Source organism: Perognathus longimembris, chromosome 4 (assembly GCF_023159225.1).
Source record: "Perognathus longimembris pacificus isolate PPM17 chromosome 4, ASM2315922v1, whole genome shotgun sequence".
In the NCBI taxonomy this organism is placed as follows: Eukaryota; Metazoa; Chordata; class Mammalia; order Rodentia; family Heteromyidae; genus Perognathus; species Perognathus longimembris.
The window spans coordinates 30,749,358-30,772,853 of record NC_063164.1 but is presented as its reverse complement, the minus strand read 5'-3'; the positions used below and the strand labels follow the sequence as shown (position 1 = coordinate 30,772,853).

Sequence of the window (23,496 nt, the reverse complement as noted above, 5' to 3'; positions counted from 1 at the left end):
CTCCTTTTTCTGTTAAAAATCTCAAGTAGGTTTTTTTGTTGTTGTTCCCTGTGTTATGTGGAGCATTCCAGGAGAATTATTTTCATTTCAGAAACACTGATAGAGGAGTTCATCTGATTTCACACCTTGTCTACTTCTGTGAGTGGGCACCAGGAATCAAGGATTACATCCCTTTCTGTGATTTGTCTTCCAGTTAGGTTCTAAGTTTTGACCAAATTAGTTAGATATTCATAAGTCCATTTAGCTTTTGCAGTCTAGTAGAAGTGGGACTAAGTGGGTTATAAGTGTTTGGGCACAACTACCAAATGAAGGTAGTGTTAAACTTTGAATCCTGAGACCTGACCCTCTTTCATTAAATAACTGGGTAAGTGATTGCCCTGCTGGTGCCTGTGGGTGCTTAACTGAGAAAAGGTTGGCTGACAAAAAATGGTCTCTATGTTCCCCTCCAGTTCTACTCTTCATGATTTGTTGTTATCTTGCTATCTATCATAGGTAACAAAGACTTATTAACCAGTGGGGTGAAAGGTACAAAGAAGAAACTTCAAGATCTGTATCACTAGTGATTAGGGATGCCCTTCATGAATGCTGTGATAGAATGCACCATATCACATTGGAGGAGTCTTTCCCAAAATGCATAACCTCAGTCAAACCATGAGCAAACCTCAGACAAACCCAAATTCAAGGTTTGCTCGACACCTCAATCAGAACTTTGCCAAAGTGGCAATGTCATAAAAAGCAAGACTAAGGAACCATTGGTAGGCTGAAGAAGATCAAGGAGAATTAACAACTAGAAGCACTGTGGACAGAATCTGTGATCCTGGCCCAGAAATTGGGCATTTATGGGAAAACTAGAGAAATTAGAATTAGGTTCCAGTTTAAAGATAGTTAAACAATGTTAATGTTCTTGGTCTTGATAATTGTACTATTATAAAATAATTGTCCCATGGTGAAATAAGGTGTCAATATTAGAAGATAGATGATATATAAATAGTAAGAATGCAATTATCCATACGATACTACTTTTATGATTTCTAAGTCTAAAACTAGTTCAAAATAAAATATATTCTTAATCCAAAGAATAGACAGAACTTATTTAGGAAAACACCTATGGAACCTAAGTGTAATGATGTTAAGGGATTTGTGATGAAAACTTTTTCTTACTTTAAAAATCTGTTCCAGAGAAGGAGCACAGTGAAAAGACTATTTCCTTGCAATCAGTGGTTAATGAGTTCCTGAACATTTGTGCATAAGCAAATAATATTTATTAACATCTCATTTTGTCCAATGCAGCAGCCTCTTACACAAATACCTTTCCCTCAGTAGCGCAAACAATTCTAGCCACTGAACCTTTCTAACTGCAGGTGATGTGACATGCATACCAGTCAAGATATAGTTTGTTTACAAACCACATGTCCCTGAAAGTTGCATGCCAGCCTGAATTTACAAAGCAAATCATGTTGTAAATCCACCCAATTTCCTTACTATTTGAAGATACATGCTACTAAGTATTTTCGGATGATGAATAGTAACTCCACAGTTATCCATTACTAAGCTGGTATTTTGGTGAGGAACATGAAGGAGGCAACCATTAGTTTAGAATTCAGTTGCCTTTGAAGAGGCAACAATAGGGGCATGACTTCACCACCATCAATTGCCCTGCTGACCTTGTGAATTACCATCCCTGGAGTTGTGGGTACTTTCCAACCTCCATGTTTTTTCCCTTAGCTGGAATGCCTCATACCAAACTTCTAATCACACAAGATGCTGTATCTCAGGGTTTGGCTGACTGGATCTGTGAGAACCAGTTGCTCACTCCTGCCTGACTCTCAGGCATTATGCGCAACTGTCTCAGAACTTGATGACTGCTATTGTCAGAAGTGGGTCCTTCTGCATCTACATTAGAAGAATCAGCTTCTTGATGGAAGTGATGGGGAAAGGCTGGATTCTTACTCATTCCAGTCTTTTCAGAGCAGAGTATGGTTCCTTACCCCAAGTGGATGCCCATTAGAGTGAATGGAAATGACTATATTATACAGAAATTAGTTTAGAGGAATACCTTGTACCTCAGATTCAGAGTTATTGTTGCAAAGAACCACTTATTTCTATGTAATTTTTGTTAATTTTTCTATGGTTTTTCCACCTTCCTCATACATGAACATTTCATTGTAATCCTATAAAGCCCTAGGAATCATGGAATGCATTTAAACTGATAGGAAAAAGAATTAACTCTTCTTTCTTTCCTTTGCCCATGTTTCCTATTTAGTAAAAAGTACTTGGGGGGGGGGAAGATTAGGAGTATGATAAAGTCAAGACCACCACTCATCCTAGCCTGTGTAAGGTTTATTCAGAGCTAAATAATGTTACTAGGTGTTAACCAAGACCCACAATGGCCTGACAGTGGTAGAATACATTCTTCATAAGCCTCAATCTCTAAAAGTTTTCACTCTAAAGAGAAATGGCATATATTATAAACTCTAAGCTATATAAATCATTTACAAATCTGTTCTCATCATTTTAAACATTTTCTTCAATGTCGCTCTCTCTCTCTTTCTGTGTGTGTGTGTATGTGTGTGTGTGTTGTTGTTGTTGTTGTTGTTGTTGTTGTTGTTTTGTTTTCCATATGGGAAGCTTTAAAGCTTTCTTGGTTTGAAAATAAATGGAAGAATAGCAGTATCTACAAAAAAAAAAAAATTAAGGGTTTAAAATCCTATCAAACCACATACTGAGTCTTTTCAAGTGACCAGGGAAGTCTTGTACAAAACAGTAATACAATCTAGAATGAGTTTGGATTCTAGCTCTAAACCTTATAGTTAAATGATAGAGGGTAGCAGGAACTCAACAGAAGAGAAAACCGGGTGTCCTTGTCCATGGTACTGAAATGCAACTGTGTACAAAGATACTTTTTTCTCCTATGCCAAGACACCTGGGTACAACTCCGATTTCTCCCCTTCCTCCTGGGTCTCTTCCAAGAAGCACAAATAGTTAGAGTTAGCAAGAGATAGAAAGAAACTAGGCAGCCAGATATGGTGGCACATAACTATCATCTCCACACTGAGGAGGCTGAAGCAGGAGGATCATGAGTTAAGGCCAGACTGGAATATATAATGAGACCCTATCTCAAAGAAAGAAAATCTGTGACAAATTTTCATGATATTTCAGAATAAATACAAACCAGCAATGAATACCAGTTCATAAGCTCACTCTGACGTTTTACAAAAGAGGGTAACTATGTGTTCCTGGAAGGCAGGACCTAAATCACCCCAATGAGACTGCTCACCTTGGTGTGCTTACACCGAGCTGAGGAATAGATTCAAGACACTTGACAATACTTCGCCCTGCTGCATGGCCCTTCTAGTATAACTCTAATGAATGGGAAAGTCAGCAAATGAACAGCTCCTCAGAAGAATGAGTCAGGCTCTTGCAGCAGAAATGTAAAAGGCCACTTACTCACCCACATCTTCAATACAGAAAATGTCAGCATATGTAACCAAAAGGAAATGTTTTCTAAGTGCCTTATAAGAAAATTCGTATTATTAACCACAGACAGTCGCTTTCTAAGTGGAAGCACATTAAGTCCCCAAACAAACTTTTGTAACTGTGAAAGGATTTCTCCTCAGCTGGTTGAGACTCTTCTGAAGTGTGAAATGAGCCAGAGAATATTCAGCTCTTGTTCCTTAGTCACCAAATTCTCTTTTCATGAATCCAATAAGTGTCTATTAAAATAAATAAACCCCCTAATGATTCAAGATAACCTAATCAAGAAAACTGAAATAGATAAGAGGCTAACTACAAGGGGAGACTTGTCAAGGCCTCCAGTGAATCTCTGATGAGCAGGTCATCTTCACCTGCAAAAAGGTATGTCCCCAGCATTAGGTTACAGTTCAAGGTTAATTACATAATACTTTGCAAGCAGTAAGTAAAAGCAATCTTTCTTTTCGTTTTTCCAAAATTGTATATGAAGTTCTAAAGAGCATTTTCATGGGGGCCAATTCTCAGTTGTCGCTGCACTACCTTTTGCATGTCTTTCAAATTTCTATGCACGTTTCTGCCAAAATTTAGTCTGTAATTGAGAGTAATGAAAACTTTCTTTCAGAGTAATTCTTTACCCTCAAGTCAAGAAATTATATACCATTTTATTATCTTCTTTAGCATAGATATATGGGGGATACATACATATACATGCATATATATATAGATATAGATATATACACATACAATCCTATAAAGATTTGCTATGCCTTTACATAGGTAAATATGTATGTATACATATAACTATATGTGGCAAATGCATTAGAAAAAGCCATTCATGTCTGCCACAAAGAGAATGGATGTAGAATCTTGTCCTTCTCTATTTAAATACTAGCAATATATTAACAGCTAAATGCACTATGCTAGCATACCGAGCAGGAAAAAAATCAGAAAGTTTCCATCCCCTCACTGCAAATTAGGATTGTAGCACTGTGACACAGCACAGGGTGCTAAAGCAAACTTCCTCAAGAAATTGACAGAGGAGGATGTGATGGGTCTGGGTTAGTGCAGAAGACCAGGAGTACAACTACTCTGAAGATCAGAATGAAGAGTAGAGGAGTGAAGCAAGTGCTGAGGACATGATAGTGAAGGAGTGTGGCTCTGAACATGTGTTCCTCCCTGTGTACCTTCTTGGTACCTAGCATGCTGCAACCTAGTCCAGACACTCTGAGAAGAACACAATGAAATAGTCTCTATAGCAATGTGGTAGGAATCTTTCGTAGGTACTAACAGTCTCCATTGGAAGAAGTGTGACTTCACTGGTTGTTCCCAGCAAGGCTGGTGATTTGTTCAGAGAGGTGCCTTTAATATGGAAACAGGATTTGCTTCAAAGTCACATGGGACTTTCCAAATGTACTGTGCAATGAACAGATAAAATAACACAGCCACTGTTTCTGCAGCAAAATTGGGCTTAAAGCCATACAAATTGCTAGCCACAGGTTAAAAGTATTCGTCATAAACTTAAGGATGCCCATAAAGTGTAGTTTTACAGTAGGAAATATTAAGATAATGAATCATAATAGTGGTACCTAATTCTGCCTTATGAAGCTAATATCAAACCCAAGATCCTATGCAAATTTCTGCTGATTTTCTCTCAACAGATTACAATTATTTGAGATTATACCACAAGTAAAAGAAGGGGAGATTGAAGAGCCCACCATGATATTCATGCCCCTTTATGCTGACTGCTCACTTACTGGGGCCCTTGAAACATTAAGATATGTCTTTATCAATATAACAAAGAAGCTTTTCCCCTGTTCTCTTCTAGTAGTTTAGTATTTTCTTGAGTTCAAGCCTTAGGATCTCTACACACATACACACAAAGATAGACAATGAATGTGAAGTGACATTTCTCCGAAGAAGGCATAAAAATGGCCAATCAACATATGAAAAGGTATTGGCTATAACAAATTATTAGGACACTGCAAATTACTGTTTATAAGGGTATTAGAACTGAGGAAGGGAAAGGGAATACCAAAATGGAGAGGCAAAGGACAAAAAGACAAACCATTCCAAAAGCAAAACTTACAAAACCATTTGGTGTAAATCAACTGCACAACTCGGGGAGAGAGGGCAAGGGGGATGGGGGAGGGGGGAAATGAGGGAGGAAGTAACAAGTTGAACAAGAAATGTACTCACTGCCTTACATATGAATCTGTAACCCCTCTGTACCACACTTTGACAATAAAGAAAAAAGTTTAATTTTAAAAAATTACCATGAACTATCACTTCACACTTCTTAGAATGGCTATCATCACAAAGACAACAGCTAACAAATGTTGGCAAGGGTGTAGAGCAAAACAGATCCCAGTGCACTCACAGAAATGTATATATGTAGTTATAATGGAAAGCATTGTGGAGATTCCTGGAGAAATTAAAAATAGAACTACTATATGATGTAGCAATGTTTCTGGGTAATTAATCAAGGAAGCAAAAAGGGATAATTTGTCGTTTATGTTTTTATGCAAGTTGTCATTCATAAAGATATCTGCACTTCCATATACATTGCAGTATTATTCACAAAAGCTACAGTGTGGAAGAAATCTAAGTATCTGTTGATGGACAAATATGTAAAGAAAATGTTATATATCTATAGATACATTTACACCTATCTGTACACATTCATAGTGAAATATTACTCAGCCCTAAAAAGTAAAGATTGTACCATTTGTTACATGGATAGACCTGGAGGACATCATGCTAAATGAAGTAGATACTGAAAGAATTACACTGTATGATTTCACATGCATATGGAATCTAGGGGAAAGAAAGTTAATCATTTAAACGGAATTTCTATAGGTGGTGGAAAGTGGGTAAGAGAAGAGTACAGGGCTGGGGATATAGCCTAGTGGCAAGAGTGCCTGCCTCAGATACACGAGGCCCTAGGTTCGATTCCCCAGCACCACATATACAGAAAAAAAGGCCAGAAGCGGCGCTGTGGCTCAAGAGGCAGAGTGCTAGCCTTGAGCGGGAAGAAGCCAGGGACAGTGCTCAGGCCCTGAGTCCAAGGCCCAGGACTGGCCAAAAAAAAAAAAAAAGAGTACAGCATCTCAGCTTTTCTGCCTCCCTAATACAGAGAACAAGTACAGAATACGGATGAAACGTTTTTCTCCTTGGTTTGTTTCTATTTTTCTAATAGAGAGAAGAAGAAACAGGGATTAAAATAAACTCCTTTCATTTCTCTCCCTAATCTATTTTTACCTGAACATAGGAAAGTTGACTCTTTGGGTTTACAAACAAATAAGATTCACACTGATCTTAAAAAAAAAAAAAGGAAAGGAAAGATCAGATGATTCTCAGCATTCTATGAGCTGAAATTCGCCTGGCTGTAAAGAGTAGAGAAAGCAGGATGTAAGCAGTATGGAGGACTGGATAAGGGACAATTGGTTCCATTTGAATGTGACTGAAGATTAGGTCCCAAAGTACCTGCCATCCCTTGGAGGAAGGCAAGGAAGGGACTCCTCAGGTGACAAATGCAAAATCCCCGCTGATTTCACTTCCCAGATCAGAAGCAAAACATCCCTGCAGAATTTGAGTTTGAGGGATAAGGGATGTGAACAGAGGTTTGTTGAGGAAGGAAAGCTCCTGTGGTCACTCACAATGCATGCTGGACAGTTATTCCCTAGTGGCCCTTTGAAACAAAAGAGAGATTATAGGGAGATTTAAAAAAAAAAGTCCTACACTACTTCCACCAGAGTTCCTGCTGAGATCACCTTCCCCCTAACTACATAGACAACAGGCAATGGCCATCAGGTATTCCTGTCCTATGATCTAATCCTTCTGCAGAAGGAAAAGATAAATCTTCAGAATTCACACACAAAAACCAAACCAAACCAAACCAAACAAACAAAAATCTTCTTCCAAGTGACTTAATTGATCCTGCCAAAAATGAAGAAAAATTAGTAGGTGCAATGTGCATATTTTTCCTTCTTGTTTTGTTCTTCTTTGCTTTCTTTCCCAGAAAGCAAATGGCTAGGGTCAGATGGAAGACACCTAGAGTAATGATGACAGATTGGTCTATGACAAAGGGTCTGACCGTGAACTGGGACCCCAAAATGCATCCTGACATAACCCATGCAGTAGGAAAATGCATCCCCAATTGTCACTAGTGGATTTTCCTGACCAACTCCTTTGTCACCCTTTCAGCCCCTTTTCTGAATTGCTTCCCTTCCCACTGTGCCTGGCCACTACACAGTTACAGCCCTCCAGGACCACTTGGGAGTCTGACCCTTAATTCTTCCTGAAAATCCCCCTTCATTTTCTTAACTCCTTGTTCTGAGCTTCCTGAACACATAGGGAAGTGTTCAGTATAATTTTAACTGTTGATTATAGCAATTCATACTAACCAAGAAAGGCGACTTAACAGAAGTTCCTTTCTATTTCAGAAGAAATTTCTAATGGTAGAGAGGGTTGTTACGCATATCTGCACTGAGCCTTCAGGGCTCCCAGCCTCCTCTGGTTCATAAGGGCTCCTAATTAAAGGTTGCACTAATTTGGCCTCCATGAGAATGGAAAGCCCTTGAGATGAATTTAACTCCTCCATCATTCTTGAGAACTTCTGAACCCTCCAATGAAAAATAATAGAAGGCAGAAGGACTAAAGGAGAGGAGAAAGCTTTTGTGGTCTCAGTTCTCACAAACTAATGGGGTGCTTGTTGCCCATGGACAAGGCTAGGTGAGCATCTGTCCTGCAGTGAGATTATATACAGATACATATATATTATATTTATATACATATATAGAATATAAACCAAATGAATGGACAAGGTATAAATCAGGCAACTGGTTTATCAAGTGAAAGTTGGTTTTTACAAATGAAGTGAATATCTTTTTCTTTGTCAAAATGCCTTTGAAACTATCAGTTAATTTCATTTTGTTTGGTAGTGCCATTTTCACAATACATATTTATGTATCTAGTCAGCTATTTGCAAAAAGGTTCTCTCTCTATAAATGACTAGGAAACCATTGTCCCATGGGAAAAAAAAAACCTCAGAAGTGTCCTATCCCTACTTAGGCTCCATCTCAGCCTTGGGCCTGTTAATTCTGGGAAATATACTTGCTTGCAGAACCTACACAATCAGGACTACTAATTTCTTCAGTAGGCATCAATATACCCTTCTGCCAGTTGGCAACCACAGCTTTCAATCAGCCACCTGAATTACTTTTGGGAGGCTGGAGGCATCGCTAATTCCAGTAGCTATCGTGCCAAGGCACCAGGAAGATTACAGGCATTTAAAATCAAGTTCTCAGACTGTGGTCTTCAGTTTTTCTTGAAAGATGCTTGTAAAAGAAAAGACCCAGTGAAACTTTGATATTTGCATCAAGTCACAACTAAGGGGCAGGTTTGCAAAATCAATTGTGCAGCTTTTATCCTCACTGCACATTTACCACATATGTCCTTTATTACACAGTGGAAAACCATTAAATGCACAGTAGTTTTGCCAAGTGGCATTATGCATTTAACAGCTTTATTCATTTAACAGCTCCAACTCTCATTATATTTTGCCATGTGGTACATGGGATTTTATGCATTTAACAGTTTAAGAAGGCTCTATGGTATTTTCTTTTCATGTATTTCATACTATGGTTGGACATCATCTCTTAACAAACTGTATTTCACTGATTTCATTGACAAAAAGAGTCATAGTTACACTGAAATTGAGAAGGGAAAACAAACATTTCAGTCCTCTTCAAAGTTCCTTGATATTCCTCTACTCTCCCTTTATTAACATCTGAGGTTACCACAAAACTGGAGCTAAAAAAAACAACAACTAAGCCCTAAGCAATATAATTAGTCTAAATATAGCATTTGTCATTTTAAAAATGTATTTTTGAAACCTTTCTGGCTTGATAGAAATATGATATGGGCAACTTCTCTGCAGCGCACATGAGAAGATCAGTTAGAAAGATGATGGACCCATTTTACCATTTACATATGTAGGAATGAAAACATTTGTCATGCAAAGTCACAGAGGAAATCAAGCTCAAATTCAAAGGACTCTCAACATTGTGCTTTAACTAACTCTCCTCTCCTCCACCCTGCATTAACTGCTTATTTTGATAAATAAGTAAGCACCTCAAACTGACCGAGGATAGATGAGGATAGATTCTGCAGTCAGAAAGCAGTTGTCCCTTTAAACAAACTGAGAGTAGATGCCACCAACTGTTGCTGCTTTCAGAAAAAAAAGGAAAAAAAACACAAAACAACTAAGCATCTGTCTGTTCCTCTCCCCTGGGCATTGCATTCTCCACAATCCCGACACTCAGAAATTTTTTACTGGGTAAGCTTCTATGTTTTTCTGTTAAAAGAATTTAGCACTTACTCTGGATCTCCCACGTGTGTTTTCCCCTAGAAAAACAACTGTATTCTGTACATAAAAGAAACACCTGACATGGCAAGGTGTCTCTGGGGTTGGGGAAAGTGGTTATTATGGCCAAGTCAGTCCTTCCCCTGGAGGGAACAGGAAAGGAGATGAGACCTGGTTAAAGATGGTCCCCAGGAAGGTGCAGTTATAAACATTCAAAGTTTTGTTCAAATACCAAAAAAAAAAAAAAAAAAAAAAAAAAGCCTTAAACAATGAACTTTCCCCTACCCCAAAGAAAAGGCATAAAACAAAAAGAGAAAGACAAAAGGAAAGGTACACAACAGCACAAGAAGAAGGGAAGAAATCATTCTGTTCTGATTCACTCTTGTTTTAATACTTTAAAGGAAAAAAAATAGCTAGGGCTTTCTCTATTTTGAACTCCAGTGGGAGGAGAAGTAAGCCAGGGAGCAAAGGCAGAATAGGATAGGGTCCCTGGGGATTATTATTGTTATTATTATTATAAGAACAGATGTATTTTTATAGGAGGGTCTGATTCCAGCCCTGGGCTTTGCTGCTTTAAAAACCACTCACCTGACTTTTATTTGCAGCCACTTTGGCAAACAGGGCTTGAGACACCTTGGCCCTTTTCATCTCCTGTTGGATCTCGTCATAAATGGCAGCTGTGATGTTGACGTTGGCGCCTTCCACCTTAATAGGGAGGTCTGTTGTCGGTGTCGAGGTTTTGGCCTACCAAGAGACCATGAAAATAATAATTTAAAAAGTGCTGCATTCAGCCCAGCCATCTGTGCAGAAATTATCAAAGGATTTCAGTCAGCTGATGCCAGACTGCATTAGCTACAGAGGGACACTTCCTGTCCATTATTCTAATCAGGTTAATTGTGATTGGAAATAATTGCAGGGCATTCCTATAGGACAGGCAGACTCCTGTCAACCCTGCTCTCTCCCTCACAGAATCCTAGGTGAGGCACAGGTAGGATGGCCAGGCTGTTCACACTCACCTGGCTGCCATACAATCATGCAGAACACACACTTCATTCTTTCTAAAACCAGCACACCTTTGCAGGAAGAGTCAATTCTTCCATTTAAGAAAAGAAGAAGAGTAAATGGGTAGAGGTCTCTAAATAATAAATTATTACTCAATTTAATGTCCTCCCCTGAGTCACTCTCATTCTTTATTAAAGCTGTAGGTATGTCATTTGAGTATGTATGGTTTCCTATCATTATCATCATTATGCTACCCAGACAGTCACCTAATTTCACCTAGGAAATCAGTGGAAATGAAACAAAATTTCATTTCATGAAACTAGGCTTCAGAGTGCCTTTGATATGCCGTTTTCATTTTCTTAAACTCATATTGTGGTTTTATGTAGTCTGGCGTGCTCGTTTTAATTGAATGATTTCCCATCAGCTTCGGAGACAAATGAAGGACAATACAGAAGGTGTTTGTACTTCTTGGGTTTAGGAATACCCTAAAACATCTGAATCGACATGGTATGACTATTTGGTCAGAGTATTTGCTTAGTCTGGCCCTAAGATGCTTTGCTGGTGTCTAGCGGGGGATCTCGGCAGCTTTCTAGTTCCCCAAGAGGCAGAACTCTGAGAATCAGCCTGCTTCCTTGGGCACAGGAGCCCTGCTGGTGGAACAGCCCTAAACTGGATTTTGTCTTTTTGCCTCATTGACCTTAGGTCCTGAAAGCAAGGGAGTTGTTGCCAAATCCTAACTTCTCCCTGGTGCCCTGTGCTGTTCTCTGTAGCTCCAGCAGTGTGCAGGTAAGGGACATGGACACTGTGCCATCATTGACAAGGATGTCTTGAGAGTGGAATCAACACTCCTAAGTTCAAAGGAAGCTTTTGCTTCCTAAGAGCACTAAGTAATGTTTGCCATTTTCCTTTGACCTCCCTGCCTCATACTATTTTCTCAATGCCGCCAAGTCAATGAGTCTAAAAAAGAGAAGTGGCTTCTCTTTGTGTGCCAGCCACCCTTATAACATGCCTTAGCTTTCTCTTCTCTGATTCCCATGAGCATCTAAACAGTTAGGTGTCAGGATTTTCATTTTGCAGGTGAAGATGCTGATGGTGAAAAAGAGGATGGTGAACTTGCTAAAGGACCCACTTCACCACGTGAATTTACAATGATGTGAACTCAGAAGTCGTTCGGGCTCGAAGGCCATGGTCAAGACCACTGTGCATCTCCACCTCAGCTGGTGCTGGGGTGGCAAGTATCTGCTTTCCTGCTAGGGCCTAGCCTTTTATTTAGGAATTCTCAAGATGAATTATGATTTTTTAAAAATTATCCCTCAATTTTGTCACTTACTGTGTGTGGCCTTATAAATGAGCCCAGCACTGGAAGCTATCAAGCCTTTTAAAAGGTGCCTAAGATAGAATCTTAGTAGAAAATTACTTTAAAAGGAGCAGGGAACAAAAGAAATAGACCTGCACTTGTTTCTAACAAGTAAATGTAAGGAATGTTGTGAGAAATTTTGCATAATTAAATGGCCATGAAGGATGGCTAGGCTCTCCACTAACGATCTAATAGGCTTCCAAAGTGGTGAAAGTATCTGACATTTAAGAGAAGTAAATATTTGTGAGAATTAACAACTTGCACAACTTAATCAATGTGTCCACCCTAAATCCTAGAGAAAAATAAATAAAAATGCTTAGTTACACTTGTCCAGAGCAAGAAGTGAAGAGACATACTTTTTGGCTGAACCCTAATGAAAACTCATAATTTACTAAGAACAATGTGGCGGTGTATGATAGAAAATGATCTTTAATTTAAAATGCAGAGCATAAAAATATAAAGGGAGTCACTATGGGTATAAATAAATGTTTATATACTTGGGAAAAAACTCAAATACTTCTACTAGAATAAATTTCTGATTGTGTGCTTAATCAACTCCTTGGAATTTATCAGAAAATGAACTCATATGAAACAAAAACTCTTGTATCTAAGCACAACAATCTTTGATTGGGAAGCATATTTGCATGAATGTGTTTTTGGCACAAAGATGGTTGTGAGAACCATCACTCAGTCAGAACCCATATCTCATCCTAGCAACTGTGAAAGGGATGGCTTCCTCATAAACCAACTGAGTATTAAAATTTAGGAGAAGTGGGGAGTAGATGAGGAATGAGTGGGCTCATATCTGAATTGAAATGACCTCTGATTGCCTCAAGTCCTTGGCCCTGCAACTAGAAGTTTGAAAGTACACAGTGTTACTAGATGTACAGATTTTCAAGAGGGCCTGAGAACAGAACATCATAAATGTGTATAGAAAAGAAAGATGGAAACCACCAAATCAAATGAGATAATCCTTGAAAGGAAAGTAAGTGAGGTCTACTTTTCCATGATCATTTTCTTGCGATCATTGAGTGACACTCCACTGTCTGAGGTAGCCACTGCTTTTGCATGCTTTCATGCACAAGGTATTTACCCCATTTTTTTTTCTTTTTTGAATTGCATAAAACAAAACTTAGACTACTCTCTATCCCCTTCCCCAAGCCACTTTCTTCCCTATGAACAAATGGGCCCTGGTTAATCACTGCTTTAATGCTAGCGAATCAGGAGGATGAGAGCTGAGAATTGCAGTTCAAAGTCAGCCTGGGCAGGAAAGTCTGAAACTGTTATCTACAAATAACCACCAAGAACCAGAAATGGAGCACTAGCCTTGGGAGAAAAACAAAACAAAACAAAAAACACCCTCAGAGAGTGCCCAGGCCTTGAGTTCAAAAATACAAATATATATATATATATATATATATATATATATGTAGTGTGTGTGTGTGTGTGTGTGTGTGTGTGTACACACACGCTTCTGCCCAAACCCCTAACCACTCCTTCCCTAACTAAGCAGCTATATGCAGACTTTCAGAGCATGGCTACCACTCCTCATCCTCTATCCATACTGCATGTAGAAGAGTAGGACTTTCCTAGAGAGACAGAAATGGCATAAAAGATACTACAGTTGCTGTCATTATATGCCAAAGATCATATATCCTTTGACCAACATGCTGACTGGATTAAGAAATCCTTGGCTGATATCACTTAGTTTTCAAGAGTCTCAGTGCAGCAAGGTGATTCCAAGGGAAGAACAGAGCCAATATCTCACCTGAGGGGTTCGGGAGGAACTGGGGCTGCTGGAGGCGGAGGAGACCATGCTCACATTGGAGTTCATGCTTCGTTCACGCTCGTCCTGGTATATTCGATCCCGCTCCACTTCAGGCAGATTGAGGAAATTCTGCATGGCCCTCAGGTTTACCAAAAGAGACTGAGAGGCTGTCCTCGGGTCTTCTTCCTTACGCAGAATCTCAGACAACAATCCCTGATAAAGTGGAGGAAAGAGGCATATCTGTCACGTCTGCAGGTATATGTGTGATTTCTACTTCCCACCCACCACTCCCCCTCTTTGTTTGGCAAAATCAGCTTGCCATCTCAGGAATCTCAGTTTAATTCCTGCTTGGGGCTCTCTCCAGCAGAATGACTCCGTGGGAATGAGCTTGCCTTGGGGGCGGGGGCCGGCACGGACCTTTTTTTAAAAAGGATTGTGCTATCTGACACTTTATCGTCACTGTAATAATCAGTGTAGAGAGATGGCAGCTACCAAGGTAGGCGCTGGGGAAGGATTGTGAAACTGCGATTACCGCCAGGTGCCTCCTACAAGTATTTCAGGAACTGTTAGAACTCTCTCTGCTTGAAACTGGGCACACTTGGCACTCCTGTTCAGCTTTACAAATCTGCCAAGTTTGGTAAATTTAGTTCCGACATTTAAACAGCATGGGAGATTTACATTGATTAAAAAAGAAAAAGAAAGAAAGAAAAAAGTTTGGCTGAATTTCTGCATGACTGGCCACTGTTTTCAATATAGATCTTTCTGTGATTAAAAAAAAAATAAGATAAAGGAAACAGCTACAATGTGTGTCACCCCTCTGATAACTTCCAATTCCACACACATAGTAGCTATCTTCATATATGTACAGAGGGAGCCAGACCTTTTTCATGAGACAGCAAGCATCATGAGAAAATCTAATCCCACCATTAAAGCAATGAAAATATGGTCACATTCAGTACTAACGTGTGTATACAGAATGCCACCGTAGGCTCAGATGCTTTCTGAATGTGTGACTCATCCAAATGGCAAGATTTAAATAGGAAATTAGTGTTTTCATGTGTCCTAATGACAGGAAATTCACCAACATGTTGCCAAGACTCTGGTAGAGTAATAGAGATCCAAGAAGAGAGCAAGAGACCTAAATTGAAATACTTCCAGCAGCTGTAGATCCATTTCCATCCTGCCCATTTGTTGGATTATCACACAGAGACATCCTTTAATATTCGTAGCTAATATTTCTCCTCGGATCAGGGTTTATGACTGTCCCTCAGGAAGACCTGTGAAGTTAATCCTAAACCTTAGAACAGATGGGCAACTCCCAGTCATGAAAAGTTACTTTCTATGAACTGCAGTAAAGTGTTAGTGATGCCTGAGTTGTTTGTATAAATGTGAACTACTCTAAAGACAACACTGTTAGATTTATAATATATTGCTTAAATATAAAAGGGCAAGCTGGGTGCTAATGGTTCATGCCTATATTCCTACCTACTTAGGAGGCTGAGATCTGAGGATTAAAATTCAGATCCAGTCCCAGTAGACAAATTTAAGAGACATTCACCTCCATATAATCTGCAAAATGTCAGAATTGGAGACTGGGTTGACAAGAACTGTCAGCATGAGTGTAAAAGTTGAGTGAAAGTGCAAGGTTCTCAGTTCCCACACACCACAGAAAGGGGGGAATGGGGGAGAAGACATTGGATATAAGGAAAATAAGCAGAAATCTGGAAAATACAGTAGACATTTGACTCTAAAGTAATGCATTGTAAAACAGTGAAGCAAATGCCATGTACCAGAATGAGTATCATATCAGCACCCCAGAAAGCAATCACCACTGAAAACATCACAGAAGACAATCAAGGAATGCACAAACAGGATGCCATGTGATAGTTCTGCAACTTGGAGATCATGATTAGAGGAATCCTAATTAATAGTTGAGAGAAATGTGCACAGAAACATGGCTGGAGAGCTCTCTAGGGAAGGGGGAGGAGTATGGGTGAGAGAGAGAGATAGAGAGACAGACAGACCGACAGGCAGGGAGGTAGAGAAGGAAGGAGGTCAGAATGTGAATATGAATAAACTACATCACACCATGAAGTTAGAAGCAATGTTCATGTGCACATGTGCGTGTGTGTATACACACATGTGCTGTTCAAGGAAAGAGTAAAGTAGAATGTGTGTGTATAAATACCCTACTGGTAAAATGATCCAAAGAAAATCCAGATTTCTTGTCATGCTTTTAGAAGCAACAAGTGAGACATTTGTCTTCCAGGAAAATGTTAGGCAATCCATGAATTGATTCTCTTTCTGAAATTAAAAGTAGATTCTCTCTTAACTTAGCCAATGTTCTACTTTCACTGAGTAACCTGAAATATTCATAATGCATTTGCTTCAGAGATTTAAAATAAATCCCTAAATTAATATGGGGAGAAGCAAGAGGGAAGTGGATTTTAAATTGCTACCAGTCTTCAATATCAGCAAAACACAAAGATTAATATTTTGAATTTTCTTTTACTGAGGAACCATGCATAGAAAGAATGCAGGCTTTCTTTTCTCTCCCTCATCTCCTCTTTCATAACTAACTTTAGTATTGTAATAAATCTCAAAGTTCTAAAATTTGAAGGAGTTTTAGGGTCAACCTGGATATATTCTTTATGATTACTCAACACATCCAAAAAGCAAAGTTTAACTTACTGTTCCTCCTTTAAATTATTTTCACAAAATACTGAATATATTACAGCAAGCATCTAGTTTATAAAGAATAGCTGAAAGCATACTTCTAACATACCACTACTCAAAATGATAAGTTTGTTAATGATAAGTTTATCAATAAAATAAATTCAGTGTATGAAGAAAATAGCATAATCAGGCACCACTGACACATAACCCTAGCTACTTAGGAAACAAAGATCCAGAAGAACAAGGTCCTGAGCCATTTTGTACAGAAAGGACTATGACACTACATTTCAAAAACACCCAAAAACAGCAAAATTCTGTGCTGGAGGCATGGTTCAAGTAGTCAAGCACCAGAAAAACAAGTAATCCAAGCAAGTCTGAAGCCCTAAGTTCCAATCTTGGTACCTATCCAAAAGAAGAGGAGGAGGAGGGGGAGGGGGAGGGGGAGGGGGGGGAGGGGGAGGGGGAGGAGGAGGAGGAGGAGGAGGACAATAACAAAGAAGAAAGCATAATGAAACCCACTAAAATCATTAAAAGTGTGTGGGCGGAAAAGTATTAAAGAAGAGCAATATAGATGGCATGAATTTGACCAAAGTATAGTATATGTACAAAAGTAAACATCACATAAAACCTCTTTGTACCATTAATAGTTATCAAAGTTAAGTTGAACAATCAAAAATTATATTTTTCCTACTTGTTTCTTATCTGACTTTTTACTTTGAAACTATACAAAGCTTTCCTCTGCACTATTTATAACAATGGACAATCTTCTAGGAAAATTCATCCATGTCTAAGGATGGAGCAGACAAAGCACCTTTGAGAAGAAGTGCTCGGTACCATCACTGCTCCAGTCTGAGAGACACAATATTTGTATTTTAAGTAACTGACAGGAAATACTGTTGCCTCAGATTCATTTGCCTGATTGTAGTTAAAGACTTCAGCCAACAAGGTGGCCAGCAGCATTTCCATATTACCTCAGAGAATTAGAACAGGGTTCCAAATTATTTATTTAAACTCCCATCTATGTAGTGGTGGGCCCCAACTACAATCTTTTCACCTCACATACTTTCACTAACAAGTAGTGAGCTTCTGGGCACAAGAACTTTGGTTTTGTTTGGTTGGTTTGTTCAGTCTCTTCCACTTTGGTTATTTGTATGCTTTTCATTAAAGTGGGAATTTAAAAAAAAGTAGTCCAATTTCTGCAGGCTTACTCATGGTGCAGTGATTTGACCTTGTAAATTGAAAATCACAAGTGGACAAAAAACATCAGAAGAAAATCTACATCATAATTCAAATACATCCCAAATTATCCCAATCCAATGCTCAAGGTAAGCAAATGTTTAGCATGCTGAAACTGTCTTGAACATGAATTAATAATGTATCTCACATAAATGTTTCTGCAGTCCTCACCTCAGTGTCATCTGGCATTTTAATTATCAACTACCTAGGCAGGAGATGTCACTCGGACATTGCCATTATGTAGCCTGAGATGTAGGAAAAAAATATGTGGACAGGACCTGGGCATCAATTTTTTTAATGTACTTTTATGAATAGAAAGGTCATGATTATAGTCAGAATGTACAAATAGAACAGAATTAATAAACTAACCAGGATGTTACTTGTTGAACTTTCTTATTGGTAATTATGTTAAAACATTTAGCAAGAACTGAGTAAAGTGGTCATTAAGTATTTTCCTTATCATAGCCAACAGAAACTTCTCCAGGAAGGTACTATAGCATTTTCCTCCACAGTGCTGGCAGAGGTTGTGTGAGACCAAGAGCTATGGGTTACCTCAAGAACACAAGCTACTAGGCACAAGGTAGAGACAATTTCCAAAACAGTCCTTGGGTTACAAGTCACTAGAAAAAGAAGGGAGTTGGAGAATGTAAATTGGCCTTTCCCTGGCCTATTACTGATGAAGGATTTTGCAAGCTTTGTATAAGTTCCATAAGCAAGGAACAGCTGAGGTTAACAAGAAAGTTAAAAGGGAAGTATAAAATGATGCCCAGTACCAAGGGCTCACACCTGTAATTCTAGCTACTAAGGAGGCTAAGGATCAGGGTTTGCAACCAGCCCAAGAATTTCTATGAGACTCTTATCTTCAGTTAACCAGTAAAAAGCCAGAAGCAGATCTGTAGCTCAAGTGACAGAGCACTATCCTTGAGCAAAAGAGCTCAGGGACAGCACCCAGGACCTGAGTTCAGACCCCAGAACCAATAAACACACACACACACACACACACACACACACACACACACACACACCACAATGAGAGATAACATTATACAATTAGCTTACTAATATCTTCAAATATAAAAAATTATGCTGTTTTAGAATGTAATACTTCATATTTTTATTTTTTAGCATAATGAAATATTTTGTTAAATTAAATGACCGCATGGTTTCTGAATCTGTACTTGTTATCATCGAGCTTTCTATTTCCTTACTTCTACTTAAATGTGTGTAGTTTTTCCCAAACTGTGTGTGTATGTGTGTGTGTGTGTGTGTGAGAGAGAGAGAGAGAGAGATGAGAGAGAGAGAGCTGAAAATCAGAAAAGTTTGAGGAATATTATCATTACTAGCTCCAGAAAATTAACTTCTATGTTTTTGCATTGGCCCTTGTCATCTTCTGGAAGAGAGCAACAAGAGAATGCATGCATATCCAGACTAGGTTTAGAAACACTGAGAGCGAGCCCCCAGACTCCTGCAGACAATCCCAGGCCTGACAGCAATAAACAGCAGTTTATTAGGAACTAGGTTTTAACATTTACCCATTCTTCATGGCTTTCCAATTTTTGGTGCCACTCTAGGATTGGGTGCCATTTCTCATGGAAAACCTAGGAAGATCCTAAGTCTAATATATCCCATCAGTTTTCTGTGTAACCCCAATTCCAATATACCTATTCTCCAAGAATGTGAGATGGTTCTATTAATTCACTTCTTAGGTGCAATTTGTATAAAAAAATACTAAAAGATTAAGGATTAAAACATTAGAAAGAAAGACAAAAACATTAAAAAGAGACAGATTCTCTTCCCAAAAATGTATAATGTGGTGGAAGAACAAGATTTTGTACTAGCACAATATTAAATACAAATATTCTGGGCCTAGTGGTACACATCTGTAATCCCAGCCCTTGAGACAGTGGGCAGGAGGATTGAAGAGTCTGAAGCCAGCCTTATGCTACATAATGAGACTGTCTTAAAAAAAAAAAAAAAAAAGACAAGCCTATGGAATGAATGTCACTTTGGCTTTAAGGGAAGCATATCAAGGTTGAGATAGCATTGCTCACTGCAGGGCACAAGGAGCGTGTCTTTGAAGAGGATATAATTTAGCTGGGTCTTTAAGTCAAAGTAGTAATGGTGAGACTAGGCAAAGTCAGAGGGCTTAGGGCAGCAATAAAGGAAAAGAAAAGAGCATGACTTCTCTAGAACACCTAAAGAAGTTTGTGTTTCTTTACAAGCAAGGGTGGGGGGAGTATAAAAGCTGACGAAGTGGAAGAAGACACTGGGAGGTGAAAATAATACAGTCCACATTAATAGAATTCTGAGCTACTGGAGTATACACAAACTAACCGGCAAACATTACCCCCAAAATGAAGTGATATTAGATAATCTGTTCAGCCTTTTTGTCACCTGCAACAAATTAGGCTTTCAATATGCAAAACATCTTCCTTCCAGAAAAACAAATGATCATGATTCTACTTAATTGTAATTTAATGAGGCATAATTTATTTTTTAAAGTGATATACACCAGGTGTGTACTGAGGAAAGTAGCCCAGCCAAACCCCCAGTGCTTCTCTTTGAGGGGAAAAAAAGCATCAAACTAGCTGGAGACTATTTTCATTTCTATAAATTATGTCTATGTTGTGGCCATAAAAGTGAGTAATAAAAAGTGTAACTTGCAATACTCACTTATTTATTATAACATATACTGGTGATTCCATCGAAAAACATACTTATTATATAAAGCAAATAATCTACAAGTTTTGGATTCCAACCTGAATACAGGTAGAAAGCAGAATGTCATTTAAACCCAGAGGAAGGATCTATGTACAGTTAATTGCTATGCTTAAAGTAAAACCTTACAGTTAGGACTTTTTCAGAAACACACTGACAATGTTAGAGAAAATAAGTCCATTCCTTCATAATATACTTTCACTATTAATTCTGAACTGTGTGAAAAAATTATATGAAGTATTTATTATAATCCTCTTTAGAAATCTAGTTACATATCTTTAAAGACGTATGATTCAAAAATATATTATACAATACTAGGTCTGAAATTTATTTTAATTCACAACTATGTGCTATTATAAAGAAAATGATATCATGACCAAACATCAAGTGTTTCTTTTTTAATCATATAGTCTCCCATTTTATGGAGAAAGACTACAAAAGGTCACAGGGAGAAAGGGTTTGGGTATTCACTTAAGCCATCTTTCCATACTTCCCTTTAAGTATGAACTGCCTATGAAATGCTTGTTTTGAAATTAAAAAAAAAAAAAGAAGCAATGACAAGAAACAGAAGGAAATAAAGGAGGATGGGAGGGAGGGAGAGGGGGAAGAAGGAGGGGGAAGAAAGGGGCAATGGTTCCTTCCATAGTCCTCATAGTTCAATATTTTCAGAGCAAAAAAATCCTAGCACCCTCTTAAGAAGCCAGGTAATACCAAAGCCTAATCAAACATGGTGCACAATTAGATTCAGTGGTCAGCTTAGAAGCCAGGACCATGCAGCCTACTAGCATCTCACCATTTGAAAGCTGACCTAAAGAAATCGCTCCTATCCCAACCTCCAGTCTCCATGCATTCTCCTCTCTGCTCATGAATGTGAGCACGCTTTCCCCGGCCCCGTATTCATAAGCCACAGCCCATTATGAATGTAGCTGCTAAAATTCATTTGTGTGATGCTAAAAATACTCCCACTACCTCCACCCTCAAACACCCCCCACCCCCACCCCCAGAGTACTGCAGAGCCATGAAGCCAGAGTATTTAGTTTGATTTGAATAAAAGATATACAGGACACAACAATGACAATTTGATTTTTATTATTAAAAATGATGTGTTAAATCCTCAAAGAAAATGTCGTTATTGCATTAGTTTAATAAAACTTCTCTTGTATTATAATATTTCTTTATTAGGAACGACAGCCTATGCATGTAGCATTTTTGTAAGATGGAGTGTAGAACTGAGCATCTAAAGGGAATTAATGTACTCTGCAAATAGAAATGCATATACAAAAGTAACATTTGCCAACAAATGTCACTGTAGGGATATATTCTCCAAAGCACTAAAAGACTACATAGGTATATATCTAGCTCTACTTTGGACTGAGATTCTCCAAAACAGTAATTCTATCTCATATTCACAAGACTTATCTTCACCATTGGCAACTGTATGAACCTTCTTCTCATCATATAAACGGTTTGGGAGCAGAATGCATACGTTTTGTGCTTAGTAATTAGTTGCTGACATATGGGAATACAGGTCTCTTAAGAAGGCACTGAAGGATTATTTTTTTCATTTCAAGGAACAGAAGTCCTATCTTGACTAAACAGCCAGCAGCAGGCCCTGGCAGGCTATATACTGAGAGCCTGACTCACACTGTACTCAAGATCTGTTCATTCAACCTATTGAAAACGATCGGTGGAAATTGTAATTTGGGGCCATGCAAATTCCACTTCAGAATAAATATTCCATGTACCCTAGATCTGCAATTCATTAAATGGAACACGTGTTGTAGACAGCTTTCTTCTTTGAGTAGCATGCAATAAAACCTCACCTGGGTCACCTGACACATCAGAATCTGTAAACATGCAATGCAAAATGAATGGGTACACCTAGCGTTCTTAAAACCAAAATTGTACTCTCTGGAATGTGCTCTCTGAAATGGTGCTTTCTCCAAACCACATGTGAGCACATTCCATGGACGAACTCAACTATAAAGCCTTATTCCTGGCAAGTTTAATGTTTTAAACCTACCTAATCTGTGCAACAACAGACACAATTAGATAAACTGCACCACCTCCTTTTCCTCCTCTCTCCCTTCCTCCTTATTGTCGCTAAGAAGTGAAAGGTACTGGAATGGGACTATGAAGAATCTAAGCCAATATTTTCCAAACACACTAGTCCCCCAAAGCAAAAGCTAACATAGGATTAAGGAACTTCCCCTTGGAAACATTTTACTAGTGGTGTTCTCAGCTCTGGGCACATACATGGTTTCTACTCACACCTCAATACCTGGCACCAAGACTATCTCATTCACAAAGTTTTGGGCCTGGTTATCTCTAGTTTCCATGAGTATTCTGTGAAACAACTGTTGGCATCCAGCCCCCAAAATTCACTAGCTTTGGCTACTTTGTCAAAGCATTGGCAAAAAAAAAAAAAAAAAGTGGTACTTTCCAAACACAAAACAAAACAAATACATTCATTGAATATTTATATCTCAAATATATCCTATGCTTATAGATATAAGTAAAACGTTTTCTTAATACTTGAGGTGTCCTGAAACAAATTTAAAACATTATTCTCTCTGGCTGCAATTTTTCTGTATTAACTTCGATCACATGAAGGGTCAGCACACCTGTTTCAGCTGGCACATGTGGCGCACCATGATACATACTACATGACTACAGAAGTACTGGTTTGAAAATGAGTTCACTACCTCTACTGACCTGAAGTAAGAGTTGTCTCTCATCTGCCATTCTCTGAAAGCAGAAATAAGCCAGAATAAGGCAACTGCAAGTATGAGATTTGGATTCATCAGACTGTCTGAGTTCAAAAGTGGACTCTAATTAAACAACAATTAATTAGTCTCCCTATGGCAGTTTCTTCATGGAAAACTGAGATAATCCTACTTAGTA

General features: G+C 38.6%; 1 protein-coding gene across 4 annotated transcripts in view; it reads right to left on the bottom strand.

Annotated features, from left to right (window-relative positions):
- Satb2 (SATB homeobox 2) overlaps positions 1-23,496 on the bottom strand; it is a 190,346-nt gene that overhangs the window by 38,375 nt on the left and 128,475 nt on the right. For all 4 annotated transcript variants that reach the window (XM_048345024.1, XM_048345026.1, XM_048345022.1 and 1 more), the window contains 2 exons: positions 13,963-14,175; positions 10,424-10,579 (listed from right to left, as the gene is read on the bottom strand). In XM_048345024.1, coding sequence (XP_048200981.1) covers positions 10,424-10,579; positions 13,963-14,175 — 369 coding nt within the window. The remainder of the gene's footprint in view (positions 1-10,423; positions 10,580-13,962; positions 14,176-23,496) is intronic.